The 23,553-nt window shown below is 42.2% G+C and overlaps 1 protein-coding gene across 7 annotated transcripts in view; it reads left to right on the plus strand.

The window, feature by feature from the left end:
* Positions 1-23,161, plus strand: part of ccser2a (coiled-coil serine-rich protein 2a) — a 45,905-nt gene extending 22,744 nt beyond the window's left edge. For 3 of the 7 annotated variants that reach the window (XM_076743104.1, XM_076743105.1, XM_076743106.1), the window contains exons 4-10: positions 2,933-3,026; positions 5,877-5,985; positions 6,108-6,288; positions 8,108-8,173; positions 8,316-8,432; positions 10,689-10,835; positions 21,853-22,714. In XM_076743104.1, the coding sequence (XP_076599219.1) occupies positions 2,933-3,026; positions 5,877-5,985; positions 6,108-6,288; positions 8,108-8,173; positions 8,316-8,432; positions 10,689-10,835; positions 21,853-22,584 (1,446 nt within the window). In that variant the 3' untranslated portion in view covers positions 22,585-22,714. Of the gene's footprint in view, positions 1-2,932; positions 3,027-5,876; positions 5,986-6,107; positions 6,289-8,107; positions 8,174-8,315; positions 8,433-10,688; positions 10,836-15,195; positions 15,367-17,148; positions 17,234-18,815; positions 19,195-21,852 lie in introns of those variants that run through there. The other 4 variants (XM_076743109.1, XM_076743107.1, XM_076743108.1 and 1 more) reach the window with 4 other exon arrangements.
* Positions 23,162-23,553: the final 392 nt, after the last annotated feature.

Here is a 23,553-nt window from a genome sequence, read left to right on the forward strand (position 1 = left end):
ATGGGATTTTTGCTGGGGTCTGTACCAAACAAGCATGTCCCCTAACGTCTGCAGGGTGGGGCATCTCTGCAGCACCGCAATCCTTTATTTATATCGGTATGTTGTGACACATTGTACCTTATCAAAAAAATTGCAGCTCCTGCAATATTGCACATGGCCATATTGCAATTTTGATAATATTTCGATTAACGGCTCAGCCCTAGTAACTTCAGTAATTAACCTAGGCCCAAATCCTTTCTGGAGTTTGGTTTGCCCTCATAAATGACTGCTTTGGACTGTCTTCACGCTTGTGGACCATAGTGGACATATACATCATCTGATCCACCACTAACATGCATGTGCAAGCGCACACACACACAAACTCACACCCTCTCACTCCTACTGAGAGATGTTGTGTGCTGCCAGTGTGAAATGTAATTTCCTCTGGAGTTACACACTGTAACAGATACAGTCAATGAAAAGACAGAGACGGAGAGTGAGTTGTGAATGTTACTGGAATGAAGAAAGACAAAAAAAAAGATGTATTATTGAATGGTTTGGTGCTGATGTTATGAAACTGAGACAGAAAAGTACTGCAGAGATGCTGTGTGGTAGTTCAGGTGCTGGAGTGGGTTGACCACTAATCATGGGGTTGGTGGTTCAGTCTCTGGCTCCTCCTGTCCGCATGTTGAAGCGTCCTTGAGCTAGAGTGTTTACTCCTGCTGTGTGCACAGTATGTCAGGAAAAAAATATTTCTTTGGACAAACACAAGAAGAATATAACAAAAGCTGGACTGAAATCTAAATTGTAACTCACAATATCATCACAATACATTTCCAATGAAATAAAAAGAAATTCAAACTCCTACCTTTACGTCTACCTTTATTTCGATCCATCTATCCATTAGCTATGACCACTTATTCTTTGGAGGGGTCATGGACGGGCAGGGGCCAGTCACAGCTGACACTGGCAGAGAGGCAGTGAGAGACAAGATGACAGTGCTAACCACTGCACAACACTTGATGTGTTATAGCATCATCCTTCTGTTGGAGCAGATACAAGTTCTTTTGAACCACTGCATCTCTCTATGCCCGCCATGTGACCGCTCACATTTGGCCCATAGAGTGCTTTAGTTTTGTTTTTTCTCTTACACACCTAAGTGTGTGATTTTGTGCTGGGCTGCGAGTTTTGTCGAACACCTCATAGTGCACATCAGCACTCACAGAGGACTCGCTGCTGCTGCTGTTTTGCTGCTGTTGTCTTGTGTTTGGTGAACTGTACAGAGGATGCGAACTGTCAAACAGCTGAGAACTTCCAGACTGACTGGAGCTAAGGAAGAATGTACTTGTACCATAGTACTGTATCACAGTATTGCAGTTTTGATGCCAGTATATCGCTAACATTTCACCAGCACTGCGCAGAACAGGCTGTTCTGGAAAAACACAACATCCCTCCCAGTGAAGCTACTCTTGTTGAATCAGATTCTTTAAAAAGATATAGTATATCATGATGTAATGCTTATCACATATTCGTCTTACCTCTTGTATAAGATCAGAAGGTGGAGGTTATTAGGTTAGAGAGAAGAGAGCGACAGGGTGGAACAGAAAGGAGAGACAGAAATCTGAGGACGGAGGAAGTGAGAGAGTGAAACAGATGAGACAAGTTGATTCAAACAAACAACAAAGATTCCACCCACATCTTGGTCAATAGTATTTGGAGGACTGCAGAAGTATGATTTCTTCATTTTATTTCCTTCAATATTCCCTCTTCATTAAGCCTGAAACACTGAGCACCAGTCGCTTATCATGCAACACATGAGATTTTCTATAATGAGTAATTTTATGCTTGTGTCTTCTAGTCAAAGCCTGTCAATTTAGTTTCGCGAAGCACAAAATTGCCTTGAAAAAATAAAGCTTTGAACTATTGATTCATTCCTTTGCTTTTGGGTACACTTTGAATTGTTGGGTAGACAGTGGGGAAACAGTCAGTCTAACTGCATATTCAGAGGCTTTTATGAGAACTGTTTTTGTTGGGTTTTCAGGTTGTTCTGAATCATCAATCATAATTGAGTGATATTTTTCCAGAAGCTGCTCTGTTATCTGTGTCTTGATGTATGCAATATGCTGTTGAAGTGAAAGAACTGAGAAACACTGTCACAGAAAATTGCCATTGATAGTGTTTCATTGTGTTTGTTAATGACAGTAAAACAATCAATTATGAGGAATGAAAATAGATATTAATAAATGGGACATAGAGGATAGAAAATGAATATACAAAGGTCATAATACAATTAAAAAGAGTGTGTATAGTAAGACATCCACTTAAAATGTATAGTGTGATTACATTATACATTGTAGAGTTGTTCCAGTTACTGTATTTGTGTTTCTGTCCATTCATGTCACCACCCAAATTACGCAGTAAATCATTAAATAAGAATTCTATATATCACAGCATAAGTGATGCCTTTGTGTGCTCAATTTCATGACATATCCTGGTGTTTAGCAAGAGAAAGCTGGCTTGATGCTGTTAGAAGACATTGCTCATGCCAGACCAAGAACAGAAGGATCCTGATATATATCAAAACAAGATGATAGTTGTATGTGAACATCCATGTCTGGCTAACTGTAGGAGGGGGAATTAGGCTTATGGACATGATCCACGCAATTTCAAAATGATGCTTCACATAAAAGTATGCTTTAGCAGGCAGACTGCGCCTGTGTGTTTGTGCTTTTGTGCATTATGTGTTTTTTTGTTTGGTTTCTGAATCTGTGCACAGTTACATGGATCTGGCCCATCATATTTCTCTCCCAGCAGTTGGTCTTACCGAGCAAAAGCACTTTTGTCCAGAGACAAAATGATATAATGACTTGAATGCACTCATTACGTGCCTATAATATGTCATCTAATGCCTGACATTTAAGTGCGCTTTACCTGCGATTTTCATCGTTCTCAGGATATCCTGAACAACCTGGACCCTCCGGGAACTGGAGAGTTGGACGATGATGACCTCATGCTGGATGTGGACCTCCCAGAGGATGGCTTGCATGGTTAGAGCACACATAGACACACAACACTGTGATTGCAGCTACTAAGATTTAAATTTGCAAGGTTATTCTATGGCCATGACAGATGGTACAGTTTCATTGGCTAGAGGTTGGCCATTATTTTTGTATAAGCAGGCACCTCCAGCAAAACTGTTCTGATCATAATTGTAAATTAATGCATTGCCAAGGTCTGAGCATTCTATTTCCGGCAATATCCTTTTATGGCATGTAGTGGCTTGAATAAATTGAATTCTGCCTTGCCTTGGGTGAAGATTTACCTCTGCAACATCCATTAAAATTTTTTAATGGACATCTTGTTGTCTATTATGCACTGTTACTCTTTTAATATTTGGTTGCTGAAGAGTTATTCAATCACATGCCTTGAATGACAGCTAGGCAGCTGACTTTGAGAAACATTCTGCCAGCTGTCTAGCTCTGTTTATACGAACAGATGCACACATGTATGGTACCAGCACAACCACGGTGCATATGCAGGCTTAGAACGAACAGAGTTTACATTTGATTGCCTCGACAACAACAGTATGGTGTTAGCGTGATTAGTTTAATAGCTTACTATTCCAAATTACCACCCACTTTCAGCTTGATGTCATATCTACTGAAGTCTTAGGAGTTTTCTCTGTAACCCATTTTCACTTTGTAAACGTAATCAATTACCAATCAGTAAAATGACTTCTTTGTAGGTGTTAAAGGTAATCAGGTCACATTATTACCACATAATAACAGTGTTGACAACGTTAAAATGGATTCATCAGATAGTGTGTGTCACATATATGAGATGAGGAGCAGAGAGGCAAAGGAGGGTTTAGCAATATTGACCTCAACTGTCATGAGATGTAATGAAGTCTAGGAAGTGAATTTTCCCTTGTCAGTCATGAAGCCAGCCCTATCACAGCACCACTCATGGCTAATGTGTTTGATGGACTAGTTTACTATGGAATGACTCTGACACTGACGGACTTGACTTTAAGAAGCACCACAAAATGCAATATACAGAGGGCATGTTAGCTTACATGTGCACATACAAGCATATGGATGAGCACGAGCACACGCAAAGTTGTGAGTGTGTTAGCTACACTTTGTCTAATGCAACGACCTGCAGGAAGTCGTACCTGCCTCTACAGCAGCTCATACAAAAACTGAACATTACATCCTTCATGAAGTTACAGTTTATTGCAGGCTTTTTGAATTAGACAGAACTGATTTTAGCAAGGTGTACCAAATAAACCTTCAGCTGTGTTTTCATTAGAGGCAGCTTTACAACCCTGGAATCATTATTTAGTCTGTAAACAGTGATCTTCTTGTTTTCGAGACATAGGAGACAGAGAGAGGGGGAGAGGAATGTTCACTCCAGAGGAATGTGAATTGGAGTGTCGTACCTTCCTACTCCTTTTCAGGAAGCGGCCATATTTATAGCACTCTATGTCATGGCTAGAGCTAGTGTCACAAGAGGCAGGGTGAAAGCAAGACAGGCTGGTGTCCAGTTAGACCCAGCCCACAGGGCAGGCCCTGAGACGTGGGATAGGGATGGGTGTTTCCTCCCTCAAAGTTCACCCTGACTCTGCCATAGAACAGGAAGAGGGGGAGCAGAGAAGAGGAGTAAAAAAAAAAGGAAGGACCTCTTGTAAGATTTTTGTCCAGTTGTCCCGTGACAGGAGAGAGGCCCCAGCTTTTCTCCTTCGCCTGCTTCAGCTGGTGACTTCGCAGCTTGGACACAAACCAGTCACCCCAGCCTCTCTCTCACCACCACCACCACCACCACCACAGTCATCTGTCCCCAGCTCCAGTTCCTAGGGAGTTCCCAGAAAAACAAGACTGTCAACAAAGACAGAACCAGGCGGGGAGGGAGCTGCTTTGACGTTCTCTCTCTGGCCCTTTAACTGCTCACCAGCTGACTGGAGAAGGAGTCATTTCTCTCCATTCTGCGTCTGAGTTTCTCTGCCTTTATGGATTTTTTTTTTTCCAAGTTGGAATATATTCCGGTCGTATTACTTTTTTGAGGACTTTTTCTGAGCTGAAAGGAAAAGTTATTGAGAGTAGTCAAGTTTCCAGTACAGAATGAAACAGGCTGTCTGCTCCTGTGCTATGTGGTGACACTCGGGGTAAGGTATTTAAACCACCACTGCTGCATTCCTTGGATTGGGTCTTTAAATCTTCCAAGATTTCTTTATCTCTTTTCCTCCCTTTTCAGAGACTGTCTAGCATATAGAAAGCCAAGGGTCCTTTTGATTTCCTGGGGGTCGCGCTCTGTTAGCTGTCAATTTTGTTACAGTCATGGTTCATTTCACAACTATATGCTATTGAGTGTTGCCAAATACTGTGTCCTTTTACTTCGTGGAAAATAAAATAGCCTGTCGCTGTCTGTGCAAGTGTGTGTTTGCATTTGATGGGGGAGACAGTTGAGAGAAATAGAGAATAAGATGGATCAGATCATGATTTATATGCAGATATCCTAGAATAGAGTATTTGAAATGTACACAGGAGTATTCATTATCACAAGATAAGAAAAATTGACCCATAGTCTTGCATTTTGCATGTGTGTGTACACCTTAGGGTGGTAGAAGAAGCAGACATAGAAAAATAGAGAAAAAACTAATGCTAACCTCTGAAAAATACAGCTCATCTCCCACCACAAGCACGTACTAGTTTCAACAAGCAGAAGCAGAAGTTTCTTTGCATCTATATTGCAGCTGCAGTATATCACAAACGCTGGCTTTATAGATTTCAGGTCAGATAGCTCAGTGTATATTCTTTTTTATCTTTCACTTGCATCCTCTCTGTTTCAGAGATGTTTCTTTACTCTGACTCACTATGTTATAAATTCTGCCTGTATAGACGCAGACAAGATGTCCCACATTGAGCACTCAGAGAGGGCCGGTCGGCAGGGGCAGCGGCGTAAACACCACCGCTGGAGCGGACCAGATCATTTCCACAATGATAACAGGTTGGTTAGGCTTGAAAGATTCCAAAAATTTGCCAGAAAAGAAGTCAAAAGTAGAAATGTAAAACTGCAATAACAGCAACACCATTCTGTTTTTCTGACCGCCTAATTTGTCTGTGTCTCAGGGCCCACGTCTTCCAGCGCTATGATGGTCTCAAGGCTTCAAGGATCTCTTCACGGCCTGTCTCCTCTGAAGGCAGGCAGCATGGCTACATGGCGATGCTGGATGAGCTCACACTCGAACACATGACTCAGGATTGCAGCTCGCTGAAGAACCAGCTGCTCAGGCTCAAAACGCTATTACAGGTTTGACCCACGTTTGCAGGAAGAATTTACACAATGTGTACGCTTGCATATATCAAAGCTTGCACACACTTACACATACGCATGCACATACAGTAATACAGTACTACTAACACTTATACCAAGTCCATATTGTCCAGTGACAGAAAATGATGTGACTCATATATGTTTGTCATGGTTCTAATGCTGTAGCATCACCCTTTGAAGATGTCACACACAAATAACATGCAGACCATGTCACCACTCCCAGGCTTGGTCTTATAATGAGGCCAGATAACTGTGAAGTGTCAGGATTCTGGGTATGATTTCAGCTGCTGTTTGGTCTATTTAATGCAGCTTTATATTAATTTGCCAGAGCAATACTTTGAATACTCTCCCTAAGATTCCCAGCAGTACACCACATCAATAGTGTCCTGAGGTGTTCAGCTTGAGCAACATGAAAAGTATCTTCTGACAAAACTGAACTAAGCTAGTTTTAATTGTTAATATTGTTCTGCTTTAAGTATTTAAAAGTGTATAAATGTTTAATTACATCAGTTTAATAAATCCTGTCATCACACAGAGCTGCATACATACTGTATATAAACAGAGAGATGTTATGCACAGATGTTTCTAGGTAAAGGTCGTAGCAACTTCTCTTGAAATGCACAGTTTGAGATATGTGTTGTGCGTTTGTGCTTACATATGCTGTACTCCCTATCTGTGCTTGCAAGAATCTGTTCACTTAGTAGATTTTTCTCTTTCAGCTTGTCAGTCTGAGAAATCCATTTAATGTGAAGAAGAGAGGGTGACAGGGGAGGAGAAGAGAGAAATAAAAGATGTCAGCTATACAAATGTGCACTTACATATGAGATGAACACACAAAACCCACACACATACAAAAATGCACAATCTCATCTAGGAAATTGCCGAAATGCACAGAGACACAAGCACTTCACACCGCACGCTCCGTAAAATGAAATTATCTTGAATGCCTCGACTCAATTTGCCCTCTACACCATCTTTCAGATGTGTTCATTGTGCTCACTGCAATTAGTCAAACGCTTTAGCTGTATAGCCTCAACAGAGAAAATATTTTTGTTGGCCCATTAGTAACTCTGTTCTTAATTGTGTTTTTTGTAATGTGATGTTGAGCTCAGGGCAGCGATTATAAAATGAGCCTCCAGCCTTGCTGAATCCTAATTGACCTTTATTTTTTTTTGTGTCAGTCAGACATCCGCTTCCACTCTGTTTGCATGTGCTGCTTCTGACCGAACCAGTCTACCTGACCTGAATGAGGGGCAGGTGGAATCTAGTGTGAAGTTAAATATATATTTCATGAAGTTGAGTGAATAGTTAAAAATTTGATAATTTTCCTCCAAATATGAGGATTCACTCATTTTTTTTCCCATTTCAGGTCGCTGTCCATTGAATACCTTTGTGTGACGCTAAAATGTGCAATTTCAAGACACACTTAATCAAATAGTAATTGGGAAAATAAAAGAATGTATTTAGCGTATTGCACTGAATATTCTGTATACACAAGGTGCATTTTGACAAAAACCCCACCAGTGCTGAGCTAATTTAAGCAGCCTCTGAAGTGAGGGGATTTTTTATCCTATGAAATGAATGTATTGAATGGTCAAAAACATACTCAGCAACTCTGCCTCAGGTATCTAACATCTGTGCTGACAGTTCAGGGTCAGCAGAGTATATGTGCTTAAGAGTAAACTTATTCCACCGTAGTGAAATTTTGCTCTTGAGGCATGCCCAAGGCAAATGTCATTGATCCAGCTCACTGTGTACTCTGCTTGTGCACGCGTGTGTGTTTGTTTGCTTCCAGCTTGAGGATACAGACTCTCCAGCAGATGTTCCTGAGGAGATCGAAGATGATACCACTCCATCACAGGTAGGAGACTTTACCTGAGGTTTGCAGCCTTGATTGATTGGAAATGCTGTATGTGTACCGTAAATATTTTTTGTTTTTCTCCACTTCCAACGGAGGCTGTCTGCTACAACCTTCAGTATGCTGTATGTGTGTGTGTTTTCAGTTGGAGGATCTGATTAAGGAAGTGCAGGTGCTCAGAGAGGAGCTGAGGAGTCGAGACAAGACCATTGCTCAGCTGACATTGCAGTGTCAACAGCTACAACATCAGCGGGAACAGATGGTGAGTTTGTGTGAGCAGGATTAATACAAGTGAGACTGTATACTATAAGTTGGGGGGTGTATATACTTACAGTATAACCATTCAATCTGGGAATGTATTGTCAACTTCCTCTGTGTTTGCCCAGAACAAAAAAAAAAAAATTGTAGAAAATATGATGGAAGCATGACATTTCGGCCCATTTCATGTATTAATGTGAGGAAGGTTACAACAAGTCTATTGCAGGATGTAGACTTGTTTTCCTTGAGTGCTATGATGGCTGCAGTGCTCATGGTTGCTCATTGCTTTCATGCGGCTTTCATGTGCTTCAAGCATATAGCTGCTGTTGTGGTAGTTCACTTCTCCACAGGTCCGAGATATTTAAGTGTGTCTGGCACAACTTCTGCCTTCCATTATCTGTCGTTTACACCAGTTCCATATTTATCAGATCCAAGAGAATGAATTCATGAAAAGAAGAAACAGAGTGAACAAACACAGGAGAAATGATTTTCTATGAGTGTAGTCAACCTTTGTACGCTTTGTAGCATATTGAAGACAGACAGGGATGTATAAATACACACCATGTGGTGAGAAAATGATGCATGTTCAAATCCACTGTGTTCAGTGAAGACATACTGGAGTACCCCTGCATCAGAGGTGGGAGTTTGGGTACTTCTTGGTATGTTACTGGACTCCTACATGCTCTCTTGTGTGAGTACTCACATGGTTACGACTGCCTCCCAATAACCCCTCTTCTGTTCGCTTTTAGCTGCCTCCATCCGCTCTCTAACATTCATTAGTGTCTTGACCAGGCTCCCTTGTTAGCCAAGCAACCGTATGCTTGGCTGACATTATTCAAATCCCTGCCGTATCAAGAAATACCAAAATGTCAAAGCGGGGCCTGTGCGCCAGCCTCCCTGCCACACGCTATCTCTCCAATTAGAATTAGCACCCACCCACAGCAGGTTCTCCAGCCCAGCACAATGTTGTTGCACCCTCACCCTCAATGAGAAAAGAGAGTAAGAAAAAACTAGGACGTGTTTCTGTGCCTGACATTAATGAGATTAGATGCCGAAAGAGTAAAGATGTTGGGGGAAAAAGAAAGAGCAAAACGAAGGAAACAGAGATGTTTACTCTGCTAATGCTGTGTTGAAGCATTTGGAGGGCACCTGAAGTTAGGTTAGAGGAATGCTGGAGAGAGTTTGTGTTTTCATGGCCTCTGATGTCCCTGCTGTACATCACTGAACAATGATGAAGCCAAGACAAACAAAAACAACAACAAGCAAACACAGTTGAATGTGCTGGTTCTGGTTGTGTGAAAATAGCAATTTGAACAACACTAGTTCCGAGCCTTTGAGCACTGCCAGTTCATATGATATCCAGAATTTACAAAGTCAGAGGCAACTGGACCTGCTGTTTGCCCTTGAAATTGGTAAAGAGATGATATTGCAGTTGGTAAAGAGTCAGGTAAACAGAGGGAGGTGAAGTGTTACAGAGAAACTGCTGAGAGACAGAAGGGGAGAACACTTGACTGAATTGAACATAATGGAGTAATGAGAAAACAATAGAGGAGCTGTGTGCACCAGGCATCCAGTCTATTGCAGTATACTGTGTGTGTGTGTGTGTGTGTGTGTGTCTGTGTGTCTGTGTGTCTGTGTGTGTGTGTGTCTGTGTGTGTTGAGGGAATGGCAGAGAAAATGAAATAATGGGAGAGAGAAAAGTGGAGCTATCAAAGATAGAAAACTGATTTCTCAGTCTTACTTGACAGAATGCAGTTTTGGGTGCTGCTTCCACCGCTGCTGAGGCAGACGGCTCATGATTATGCACTCCTCTTGTTTGAGATGCATTGAAGTTTTTCACCAAGGCTTGCAAAAATGAGCGTTGTCTGTCAGACATAGTTTTGGTAACCAAATAGAGTTGCTCCGCTATTTATGTATAAGTTATGCTGAATTTTTCAAAAAATACTTGCAAACTAATTGAATGGACACCATCAGTTGCTTTGATGGTCTCTTACCATATTGGATTCAAGTTATAATGTGAGTTTAAAAAAGGTTGATAAATCACACATATTGCTCACATCAGGTTGTCAGTCAAAGCGGTTTGACAACATTTTAAATGTATGTTTGTGGTTCTCCTGCTCGTAGAGTGGTGAGTTTTTAACCAGCATGAATGTAGAAGCAGGAAAATGTGGCTCAGGTTAGCAGGACGATAAACAGTAAAACATTCAGTTATTGTGCAATGAGCTTTCTTTCATCGGTTTGTGTCCTCTTGCTTCCTCAGCCTGCCCAAGGCCGGCAGCTCAGGTGTCAGTGCTACCACCAGAGGGCTCCCTCTTCACTACGACAGAACGACAGACAGATGGACAAACGGATGCAGCATCACTATGACAAGGCCACCCAGACGTACTGGAGGCCACCCAACCACACTGTGAGTCCAAACATTCACAGCACCCACAACAGTACTCCTGAAGAGTGCTCTCTTTCAACCATCGTGTTACGAAACAGGATATCTAAAAACTGGTTGAACAGTTTAAGATCTTATTTCAACAGTGATGAAGATAATGTTGCAGTAGTACACTGTACAATATGTTCCTGAGTCAGTCCACTTCATTCAGTCAGCCGCTTTCCCGCTTACCTTCAGCATCTCTCTGGCCAGCCTTGTCTGAATTGCCCCCTGCATGGAATACAGTTTATTAGGTTGTCAGTGGGTTTGTCACTCTGTCTCACACTCTCAATACCCACATCTCACACTGAACAGGGTCTGGTGTTAATGCTGAGTGACGGAGAAAAGGAGGATGTGCTGCAGGAGGGTGGCAGGAGAAGGGAAACTCATGGGAGGGTGGAAGTAGACAGGGGGACGCAGAGAGAGAGAGAAAGGTGGAAGATGGATAGATGTGTGTTCAGTGTGTTCGGTGTCATGCTATAATAGCATGCTGTGTGGCAGCCAAGTATTGATTCAATAGCAGGAGTGCCACAGGCAGGGTGCCTGGTAAACACTCCACTAATTGACCCGCTCTCAGCTAAAAGGTGACAGTCACACACACACACAAAGCAGTATAAGGAGATTACATAGAGAAAAGGTATACCACTGTTTTCAGCATAGCTGCATTAATAAATGATAGAAATGAGGTCCAGCAGCTGTTAAAAGGTATTGGTCAAAAGTGTATTTTAATGTAGTGCACATAGGCTGCAGAGGAAAAAATAAAGGACATCAAGCAAGCTCACTAACTGTCGGTCCCTGCTTACCACAAGAGCGTACAGGTTATTAGTTGCTATGGCAACAGTCAAAGCAAGGCTAACTGTGCTCTGTGGGAATCATGTCCGTGGTGGGATCATCTACCTGTGACCTGTAGAACCTGGTGTATAATACCCACACCACAGTTAGATTGAGACTGTGCTTTTCTCTCTATTCTGTTACTCCTGTTTTTCAGCTATTTCTCTGTTGGCCTCCCTTTTCTCATCCTTTAATCTACATTACTGTGCCATCACCAGGGTGAAGACTATTTCCTGCCCTGTGTTCTGCAGCAAACACATTATGTTAGTGGCATTTTTACTGTTCAGAGCGAGCAATTGCTCTAAAATGTAAGCTGTGAATTTTTATGGCAATGTAAGAAGAAAAGCGAGCACGGAGTAAACAAATAACAGAGAGAAAAGGATGTTTTCTCTCTCCGTTTTTTCTTACTTTTAGATGGTATCAAAGCTCTTCCTGACAGGTTTAGCACCTTCAGCAAACTCAGGTTCACAGTGTTCCTCATACAACGCTTCCCTTTTAACTCTTGTGTTATTTCACACCATCTTCCAATGTGGTTGTTTATTTTTTGAGTCTGTCTCTCTGGTTTGACGTTTTTGACACAAATAATATTTTCTTTCTTGCCACTCGCACATACATTGAGTCTGACTTTGTTTCGCTTTTCAGTACTTCTGTCCCAAGATATGCATGCACATAGGCCCTCAGAAATTCACAATCTGGTGTCATCTTTCTATTTTTTTCCCCCTTCTTACTCTCTGAAATGCCCTTCTCTGTTGATTTTCTGCGCTTCTGACATTTAAAGTGCTGCTGTATCAGTGCTCTGGAGTAGCTCTTGCCCTCTGATAGTATTTTTGAGTGCTAAGCTGAACGGATCAGCCAAGAATAATTTTGATGTCAAAGGCCAGTAACTATAATCTTTTTATATCTTGAATGTTGATATCTAGTTGCTTTATCTGTAGCCCAAAGGGTAAAATTTACACTCTGATACTGAGAGGTCTAGAGTTGAGTCCCTAGCTTTCTCCCTGGAGTTCTGCCAATAACTTGAACATGGTCTTCAGGGAAATCTCACTGTGCTCTGAACTCAGATTAAGAGTAAAACAAAGATGTAAGATTGTGACTTATGACCCTTGGACCTAGCTATTTAAGGACATCTTCTTTTCAGTGTGCAGCTTATTATTCAGGCAGCGTCTTCGTGCAGTTGATATATTCTCCTCAAGCGAGCCATTAATTCCCATTATTTATTTTTTTTATCAGGAATCAAAGCATGTGCTATTGCTCTGTAGGCTGCGTTAATCAGTTCCTCTGTTTTTGGAGACCAGGGATGTACTCATCTCCTAACTTCACAGTCCGTAGGAAGGCTTTGGCAGCATATCCCAACCAACTGCTTTGGGCACCAGCTCCTGCAGCTTCACATTTTAATCTGCTTACAATCCAATTTGGAGTCCAAAAGCATGCTCGGGAAAAAAGAAGTCTCACATTATGGTATATGCCTGTCAAATTACAAATTGCAGCAAATACTGTATTGTACACACTTGTTGCTGCAAGACGCGCACTAAGTGTGACATTAGACGCTACTTAAATGTCACTTGTAGAAAAAGAATTTTCTTGAATAGCTCCCCAGAGCAATCACAGCAGCAGATATGTTTTCTGTGCCTCCTCTGCCTTTCACAACAAATACAACATGAGCAGTATGATTTTAGTAATTTCAGACTCACCACAATAGAAGACTACACAGTTTGTTTTTGTTCTTTGTGCGTGTTTGAGAGAGAGAGAGAGAGAGAGAGAGAGACCCTGATTGTCTGCATATGTTTGTGTGTGTTTGCTGTGTGTGGGATGTGCCACACGTATCTCTTGTACTCAAGTGCAGGGCACACACTCAGCGTGACTGCACAATGAGTTCAGCAGACTGAGGACTGGGGAGCCGACCTTGTTAATAACCCAGATAAACAAACACGCAGATGAGCAGCAGCAGTGAAACAATGGCAACACAATAGTCAGTGTTTCATCAGTGGCAGACAGAGAAGATAATTACAGCTACCCTCCTACTCCCTCCCTGGCTTTTAAACATCCTCTTCTTCATCTCCTCTTCTCTCCTCACACCTCCCTTCATGCCTTTTTATGGTTTTGCTCTCTCACTCTGTTATTTGCTTTTTTCCTTGCCTCAGTGATTTCTTTCTTTCGCTGCATTTTTGTCTTCTGTGTCGGTCTTTGTTTGACAGTACCTCTGCTTCTTTTCCTCAGATGTAATTAGATCAATTTTTTGTTATGGCAAGACAGAGAGAGAGAGAGAGAGAGAGAGAGAGAGAGAGAGAGAGGCCAGGGGAGGGAGGATTGAACACTGTTAGTGATCAGTGTTCAGCTGTAGGTTGAAAGAAGAAGCTTTTCCCTCTCAGATCCTGACATCTCTCTCCACCCACATCCACGCACACACACACACACACACACATGCACACACTTACTTACACTCATTAATACACAATGCACAACAGAGTCATTTTGGACAGGTGAGGATTTAATTGCCAAAGTCAGTGAAATGAGACATTGTGGTTCGACCTGAGGTATTAGCTGTAGGCAAAGACGAGAAACTGTGTAGTGGATTAAGGGATTCAAGCAGAGAGAGGCCGTTTAAGGGGCACAGCATCATGGTTTCTTCTATATACTGTTGTTACTTGATAAAAAAGGCTGTAGGATCACAAAAAACAACTTTTACTCGACCTTTAAATTCTTGTCCTACTTCGGCAAGTTTCACAGCCAAAGTAGCTTAACAGATGAACTGCTACCGTCACTGATGTTCTGTTCATGAAAATGATATTTCAGACACAACTGCTGCTTTACTTATTAATGTTCTGTCCCTTTATTTCTTTTTATATGACCAGCTAAATGTCATTCAAGCTTTTTGCCGTAGAATGAAGCAATATTTCATAAGCCTATAACAAGCACCTACTTCTTTATGCACAAACTGAAAAATGACGTACCCAAAGAACAATCTGTGCTATTCTTGCCAAATTCCACATGCACTGCAGTTCTTGTCACTGCTAACTACTGTTGTCCCCGAGAGTACTGCAGACAGACTTCCTCCGCTACCTCGTGAGTTTTACCAGGAGGTTGTAATGTGGTTTAGGCTATCCTCTCAGCGCCGGGGACCTAGTTCACCTCAGCTGTGCAGGCACGACCAATCAGAAGGAAGAAGTGCAGCAACCTTTGTTCGCTTTCCACTCGTGAACAGTTGTGTGTTTTGGAAAGAACCGAGCTGCAATACCACTACTGAGCATCAAACCCAGGGTCTTTGCGCTAGTGGGTGTGAAATGAAAGAACTTTTGATGAAATTTATGAAATATGAAAAACTTTTAGATTTCCCAATTTCTTTCTCCCTGTCCTTGTGAAGCTCTGTCAGCCGCTCATTGGAGAGCCTTTACAGTGATAGAAAATTGCAAAAAACTGACAGACTAAGCTGCTGCCGAGGTCTAATAAAGCTGCCAGACACTGTCAGAATCGTTCGAGAGCCCTCCAACATACCCTCCTGTTCTCATCGCCTAAGGTTTTACTCTCTGCAAATGAAGCCTCGACGGGAGTCTTCTGCCGAGCCCTCCCGCTGAAACAGTTGTTGGTGTTCAAGAAAGGACATGGATGAGAGCAGATCAGGGAAACTCATTCCTCTCCCCTCCAGCAGTCACACTAGGAGGCCGCTGAAATAGCCTGGACTGGACCTGCTGGGAAGTTTCCCACCCCCTTTTTTGTCTACTATTTCTCTTCTCTGTGTTTCTTCTTGCCCCTGACAGATTTGGTACTTCTCTTTTCTGTATTAGAGTCCTATTTGAGCAGCGGCCCTCTCCACAGCTGAGGAAGGGAGTAGCATTTGATAAGATTTTAGTCTGTCTGTGTGCTTAACGTGATGGCCCTGCTGCCTCTTCACTTTGCCTCTCCGATGGGGGTCAGGGATCTTTGAATTGCTTAACCTGAAGGTTGGTTTGGTATCAAGAAAAAGGCTTGTGTTCTTTCAGGTGTATGTTTGGGCACAGACAGATGCTGGTCAAACAAAGTGTTCAGACGACAGAAAGCATAGTGTGATAAAATGAGAAAGTAGATTAGATGTGGTAAGAAAGTGGGCTGAAATATACCATTTATGTAGAGCTGGGACAATGAGCCGCACTGACAGTGATTCCAGCTGTCACATTGTGTTTCCATTAGAAGCTGTGTTTAACACCTATGGATTTGCCACTTTGTGGAACTAATTATACTTTAAGTGTTAATTTATCATTCTGGCGAATCTTCCGACAGTGTAACATAAGACTGGTGCGCTAAAGAAACTCAGAAAAACATCCTCAAATATTCAGTAGATGTCAAATTCACAATTAGTGATGGCATCACAGCTTTATGAAAAATCCTCCCACTTCCCTTGCCAGCTTATAAAACTGTCAGCTATCAGTGTGACAGATAGAAAGGTTGTATGGTTTGTTTGGTTCACCTGTGTGAAGTCTTTTCCTTGGATAGAATGCTCTTCTACAGTGGGTTGTAGGCTAGGCACAGGGGACGGTTGGTTACATATTTGACTCTGTGTAAAAAGTATTAACAATTATAAAGTAGGAGGAAAACATGGTTGTGGTCCAGGGAAAACAGCATCGGAAGTCTCCAGGTAGTGGATGTTTTGTAGGATAATGAGTATAATATTGTATCAAACAATAGGAGAAAATCACCTCCTGGGTTTTAGAAAGTCTAAATGAGCAAATACAAACATTGTAGTGGCTGAAGGTTTGGAAACCAATGTTTTGCTTCATGTTTGTGTTTGGATACTTAACAATATCTTAAGATGTTGATGTGTTTTAAGTGTAAACAGTACTTATTTATGTATGTTCAGATTGTTGTGCTGTAGGTGCAACGCCATTGGAAATCAGCACTGAAGAAAAGACCAAGACTGGGATCAAAATACTGATCGTTGAAGTTTATTTTGAATTCTAGTAGAGATCCACAGATATAAAACACCATATGTTTGCGAAATGGGTACAGAATTCTACACAAGACATCTAGAATATTTCCATTTCAAGCAATAGTGCAGCCAATAAAACATGGATCTTTGGCTCAATATTTCACTCAGTGTAAACATCAAATATATGTATGTAGCTCGAGCTAATAGTTGCAGCAAGCTGATGCAGAATGTATATGATGTTATCAGGGTATTGTTCCCCTTAAGGGGGGATAAAAGAGGGAAACGTGATGTTAAGGACTTCATTTTGTCTCATTAACATGGAGTAATGAGGATGGATGGGTGGATGGTGTGTTGGTCTGTGCATGGCAGTATATGTGTGCATGTCTGCCCGTGTGTGTTTCTGTTTGCTGTGTTAACTGGGCTGTCCATACTCATTAACAATGTGTTTATGCCTGTGAGTGTGTTTTCTGTGTGAGCATGCTTCTGTGTGTGTGTGTGTGTGTGTGTGTGTGTGTGTGTGTTCTGGTACGTCATGCCTTTTGTCCTTTGTGTTTTTTTTCTGCGTAGGGTGTGCTGCCCACCCCTCTGCTGTCCCCGTGGCAGGCACAGCACCAGGGCTTGACCCGTACCAGCATGCCCCAGCGCAGACAGAGTGAGTCACTAACATCCTTTGCAACCTCTTCTCCATCGTTTCATAACACAACATATCCAGGGGTCTGTAAATAGCCTGAACTTTATCTCCAATTAAAACACTGTAAACTGCTTTTTTTTTCACAAGTAGACATCAGACAACTATTCCTGTATGGACTATTTGTGCTGGATGTCTACTTTCAGATTCATTTGTAACAAGATTAGTGACATGCAAAATAGGTTTTTCTTCTTTCTTTTGCTGAACACAGTCTGACTTCTTGTCCCTTTACAATTAATTATCTGGTGTCTTTTTCCTATGCTGCCCATTGACAGCATCAGTTCCCCTCTGTTATCTGTGTTCAGTCAGACCTGGCTAATTAGTCGACTTTCTAAAACCTGCAGGTACCTGTATTTCTAATCCTGACTGCACTCTGCTGTTTGTAGACATTCGTTCAAAAAGAACATATTTACCATAATTTGCAGTAAGAATAGTGTCAGTGTGATATAATCGTAGTTCCTCGAACAGAAGACCTTTTTATCTGTTCTTGAACAGGTCACATGACCATAACCTGATCTTTGCTTTGGATATAAAAGTGAAATTTCCAACGTTTTCCTTCAGACTTAAACAGTTTGACTTCATGGAGAAAGACAGCGCTGTCACAACAACCTTACCTATGTCAGTGCATCCCACGACAAAGCTTTTCTGTTATACTGTGCTGATGTGGTAACAAATAAGGGAGGCCAGTAAAGAGAATGACAATAAATTCAATGTGCATAAGTGAGAGAGGGAAAAAAGCAAAACAAAAAATGAAGAAGGAAACAAAGAAAATAACCCCGCGCTTTGTTCCTTTGATCTGTGCCAGTGCAGCTCGGTGTTGTACTGAGATGGAAGGTGACACAATGTGACACAAGCGTGTTTTTGTAGAATATCTCAGGTTATTTCAATATCAGGTGCACTCTGTGTTTACAGGCTTATTTTGACAAATACAGTATGTGAGCACAGCCCAGCATTCAGTCAAAGTGCATTTTCTCCCACCAGTTGATTGTGTGGTCTAAATAGGGAAAACACAGGGTATCAAAAGAATATATATGGAGTGGGAGAAAACAGTAGGAGGAAGAGGTAATGACACTGAAGCATACTAATATATAGCCGGTATGCAGTCATGTTTAGATATAAGATGAGAAACAATGGAAGGGCCCACTAATGATCTGACCCCCCATGGGGAGCTCTGGCTGTAAACTGAGCAGCAGAGAGTTCTTGGAAAAAAGCTCTTTAGAATAGAAAATTTCTGTCTTCACACAGTTTTCTCTGAAAGGAGGATGCAGTAATTGTATCTTGGAGTAAATTGGTTTGTTTGGTGAGCTAATGCGTGATCTTTTCTTGCGAGCATGGGCCGGGTGTTAATTCTGCATTTACAATTTCTTAACCCCAAGAGCTGTCTCACGTCTGGACCCCCTCCTTGTTTTCTCTCTTTCTCTTGCATCTCCCTCTCTCCCTGTCTTTTAACTCTTTTTATGTCCTGATCTCTGTGCTTAAAAGCTGAAACTAAATCTCCCATGTTCTCTTCTGCCTCTGCCTCCCCACACATAATGCCTTTGACAAGGAGTGGAGCGCCTAGTGCAGTACTTCTATGACACAGCGTGGTACAGTAATCCTTTCTTGCAGTCAACATGCTGCCCTCATGACCCCACCTCCTGCACGCTGGGCTGGGGTTTGGCATCATGTGGCACGACAAACGCATGCCCTTCTACATCTGCGTGTGCATGCCTTTTTTTTTTTCCTCTCGAGTTTTTGATCTTGTGTATCTTTACTTGGATCTTTGGTCTGCTCTTGTTAATGGAGGTCACAGTGATGCTGTTTTAGTTTTCATATTTTTCATCTTTCATTTCCATGTTCTTTGTTGAATTTTTTAGGACTGTTTTGCCTTGTTTTTGTGCTTTAGTTATTCTCAGTTTTACATCGGTGTCTTTTTAATTTGTTCCATCCTGTCAAATTAAGTATATGAGAACTGTTATGCATGCATTGGTAAATCTCTGTGTGGATTTTTTCTATATTTTATTCGTCGAACAGGTGCTTCATTATTCTAGGTGTTCACCTTAAAGTGTTTTGTGTTTTTAAGGGAGCACTTAACATTTAAGAATACCGCGCGTTATCGGACGTGAATGGGTGTAATGGCTGTCCTGAGCAATCGGCTTCATTCTAACTCCCCTATGAAAAGCAATTAAACACAGCAAGCAAAAGACAAATCTGCGTCATCACATGTCCTCTGACCTCACACTGTTTCCATGGCTTCAATTCAAAGACAATCTAAATCACCATTTTCACAGCCACCTATATGAAATGATTCTACAAAACCTAAGATAGCTTTGAAATGGATTGCCACCATATTGCCACTCTCATCTGCTTACGTGCTGCAATCACATTCATTCGTCTTCTCACAGACATAATGCGGATTATTTACATCCATATTCAGATTCTTGCATGTTGCTTTTCAAATCACACAGCCGTTTTTGTGGGGAGAGAGCCTGGAGATGAGATTGGTTGTGGTGGGGCCCTGATATCTTCCAGGTGCCGCAAATTGGCACCTTTCTCCGTTCGACGGGTGTTTTTCTGTTGAAGTGATAGCTATCATCAGGGAGCTGAGATATTTACTTCTTGGCAGTGCAGTGAGGAGCGCAAAATGATTGCTGCTTATTATTAGCACTGCAGCAGACAGCTGTAGGTGCGAATAATCATTGACTGCGACCCCATACTGTAGATTCTGCATGTTGCTATCCATGTCAGAGGCCCCTTCCAACTGGATCAGCTATAAATATATGCACTCAGTGCAAACCTCACAATCAGAGGTATCCTATATTACTGGTATTCTTATATTGACACAGACATTTCAGTTGGTATCTTCAACATGAACCACGAAAAAATAGCACTAGGCCTGCATTTATAATGTTTCACTGTGTTTTACTTTATCATTTTGAAAATGGGATTCTATAAATAATGTCTCAACTTTTTGATGGTTTATTTAGTTGATTTACATTGGCGACACCTAACACCGTGACACCGTAATTGTGGCTTTGAACAAGTCCTTTGTGTGTTTTTGAGTTGTGGAAATCAGTAGGGAGTCCTCAGACTGAGCAGTATGTCAAAGCTAAAAAAAAAAAAAGACTTAGTAACATGCTTATGATCTGAATGGCAGTCCAATTAGAGTTACTGTGAGAAGCAAAAGAAAGGAGGAGTTTTTAAAGTGCAAACTTTGAAATCTAAACAGCATTGCTTTGCTTGGCATGAACAAAACATGCAGCATCAAACTGAGAGGTGGACTAGGGTTTTGTAATTGGCCAGTGGACGCATTGTGGCAGAGGACCAGGAGATGGAGCTGTGGCCTCGGACATTTACTCCCACTCACAACACAAATGACTGATGGTAGAGATGGGCAGAGCAGCTTGGCCTGCACAGCTACATATTCACGTCCTCTGAGATCATTTTACTTTGAACTCACAGTGGGTACAATGCTGCTAAGACTGAGTTTAAGCTTTTTTCAATTCTGGATGTTCCAAGTGGGTTCAGGTTCTTTAGGTTCTGCTGTTCTGGCATCAGTTTGCCTTACAGCATCACTCTCAGACTAAGCAGGGCAGCATGAGAAATAATATAAAGGATTTTGTGTAGATCTCGAGGTCATAACATATTCAGAAAAATGTACTCATATACTGTAAGATATTCATATGTAGCTCAGTATTGATTTTTTTTCTGATCTGAAAAACTCTTCTCTGCTGCCGGTTGTATGGACTACCACTGCCGCTACCATTGGTCTTGTATTCTGCTGCTTATTTGGAAATGTTTTCCAACTTAGTTGTTTGCAAAAAGTTATTATATGAAACTACACATTATCTGGGCATATAGTGGTAACTCTTTTAAAAGCAAAATTGGAGTGGAGCTGTGATGCAGACAGTGTCTAGAATGTGCGAAGTCATGATGAGTTTTTGTTGAGTCTGTGCTGGAGAGGTGTTCATTCAGCTCATCTGAAGTCGTAGCTTGGAGTCATTGTTGCAGGGCTGTTGTAGGGTTGCATTGGATTGTACGGGTGTTTGTGATTTTTTGTTCACATTCTGGATGTCCCCTGGTGGAGGACAGCACCATTGTTGGTCTAAATTTCATGCGGTGTGCAGCTCAGCATGCTCTTACATTGGCAGGAGACACCGTAGCTCTCAGTTTGAATGTTTTGAAGCCCGTCTGCAGCAGCGCTCACAAAATGACTCAAAAGACTTCAGTGGATTCCAGGAACTCACATGGCAAGGTTATTCTCCTCTGCTGTTTTTAAGTGCTGAATCAGGGCTTCCTCTGTGACTTTGCCTCTGCCATTGTGGAAATAGTTCAGTGACTGGTGGTGGAAAGAGGCTGTGATATTGAAGACTAAATAAACAAGTCAAAGAAAGGCACATTTTTCAGTTGTTTTTTCCATTACGATTTCCTTTGCAGCCGCAAAATATTCAAAAAGTCTGGATTCCGCAAGGATTAAAGATAACCAAAAAAGGAGAAATTTAAAATCCAGTCATTTCAGGAACATAAAAACAAGTCCTACCTCATTATTCACTGAATGTTCCTGTTTCAGAAACTTATTGATGTGTTGTTTTTCTCCTCTGCAGCCTCAAATACTACAGCCTTTCAACCACTGCCTCAGAGAGCACCTCCACCAGGGAAGACGAGTAAAAACTCCCCCCACCGAGGGCCGCAGTGACCTCACGAGGAATACACCAAAGGAAGGAACCCATATAGATGCTGCCTGTCCGCTTCAAGACCCTATGGAATATGTGTGTGGGTCAGCAGTCCCAGACGAGCTGAGTCATCTCCTCAGCACCCACCTGCACCTCCCAGGCACTGGGGCTCCACAGGGGGTAAATGCCAGAGACAGTCCAGCATCAGCAGCTCAGCCTGCAACCCAGCGTGAGTGGAGGGCCCCCGCTGGGATACTGCAGAACTCTGTCACTCCTACATCTGCTAGTTCGGCTTCCCCTCGCATGCTGCAGCCTCCTCGCCTTCACAAGCGCGTGTCTCTCCCTGCACTCAAGCCAGGGGCCGCCGGTGGCTTTGTTTCTCTTAAGCCTGGGTGTTCCTTAGGGCCTCTGGCTAACCGGACCAAGCAGCTGCCCCCTCCGTCCAGAGGCCTTCCCTGCTTTAACGGGGGACCCCAGGTGCAGCCTCGAAGTCTGTGTCGCACTACGCTGGTTCAGCCTCGCAGATCAGAGCCTTGCAGTGATCCACGGGGCATCAACTCCAGCCTGGAGGAGCATGACCAGCAGAGGCTCAAAGACCCTGGGTCAGCCAAGATCCTGATCCCTGTGAATCGCTCATGCCTCCCCAAGCCAAAGATTCCCTGAGGAGCTTAAACCCACTCATCAAAACTCAGAACTAGAATCACTCTGACACTGATATTCATCCCCTTTTCTCTCCCGGCCATAACAACAGAGTGATTGTTTTACCGTTTGTGTCAAAGGAACATACACTGCACTCATAAACCCACATGGACCATTCAGGGACTGCCTGTGTCGTTGACATTGGCATTGCAATTGCTGTACTGTTCCTAAATTAGCCTCTACAACTCCAGCCTGGCTGATTGATCGACTGACTGAGGATCTTATCTGCACAACAATCCATAGCGGTATATGACAGTTTTCAGATAGAGGGGAATTTGTGGAAGAAGAAGTTTGCTAGCCTTGCACATGCGCATGAACGATGCAAGAAGAAGAGTGTTACCATTCAGAGAAGTCAGCTTGTGTTCTTTTGTAATACCCACTGGCTATTATCACAGTTTAAAGTCCAAGTTCACTTGTCCTCACAAAGCTGTGCCCTCTGACACGCGGGTACATTGGGTTTTAAACGTGGAGGTGACATGAATGTGACCTTTGCAGTGTAATAGAAAGCCCAGGGGGAGATGGAGACAAAACAAGAAGTGGGAAAGAGAGAAAAAAATAATAATAAAATAACAGTAGAAGTAGAATGGGGACTGGAGACTGGAAAGCAAATTTGTCAAAGTGCTCTGCAGCTGTCACATCCAGAATGAAAATATGTGTTTGTGTAAGTGTGAATGTGAGAGATGAGAGACACAGAGGTGAGGGACAAAGAGGAAAGCAGCTCCACACTGAAGGTGCATACATGGCTCTTCTTTACTTTGCTACACTTACATCCTGAGTGAACTTTTGAACCCTGCACACATTAGCAGAAGGGGTCGCAGACCCTCTGTGTAAATGCAACTCTAATGGAAATATAGGCTGTTAAAAAAATAGAACAATGCTGCTGGTGGAGATATAATCAGGAGAAACAATACACAAGTGACGAATTACCTTTCA

The sequence above is a fragment of the Chaetodon auriga genome, chromosome 11 (genome assembly GCF_051107435.1).
Source record: "Chaetodon auriga isolate fChaAug3 chromosome 11, fChaAug3.hap1, whole genome shotgun sequence".
NCBI classification, from domain to species: Eukaryota; Metazoa; Chordata; class Actinopteri; order Chaetodontiformes; family Chaetodontidae; genus Chaetodon; species Chaetodon auriga.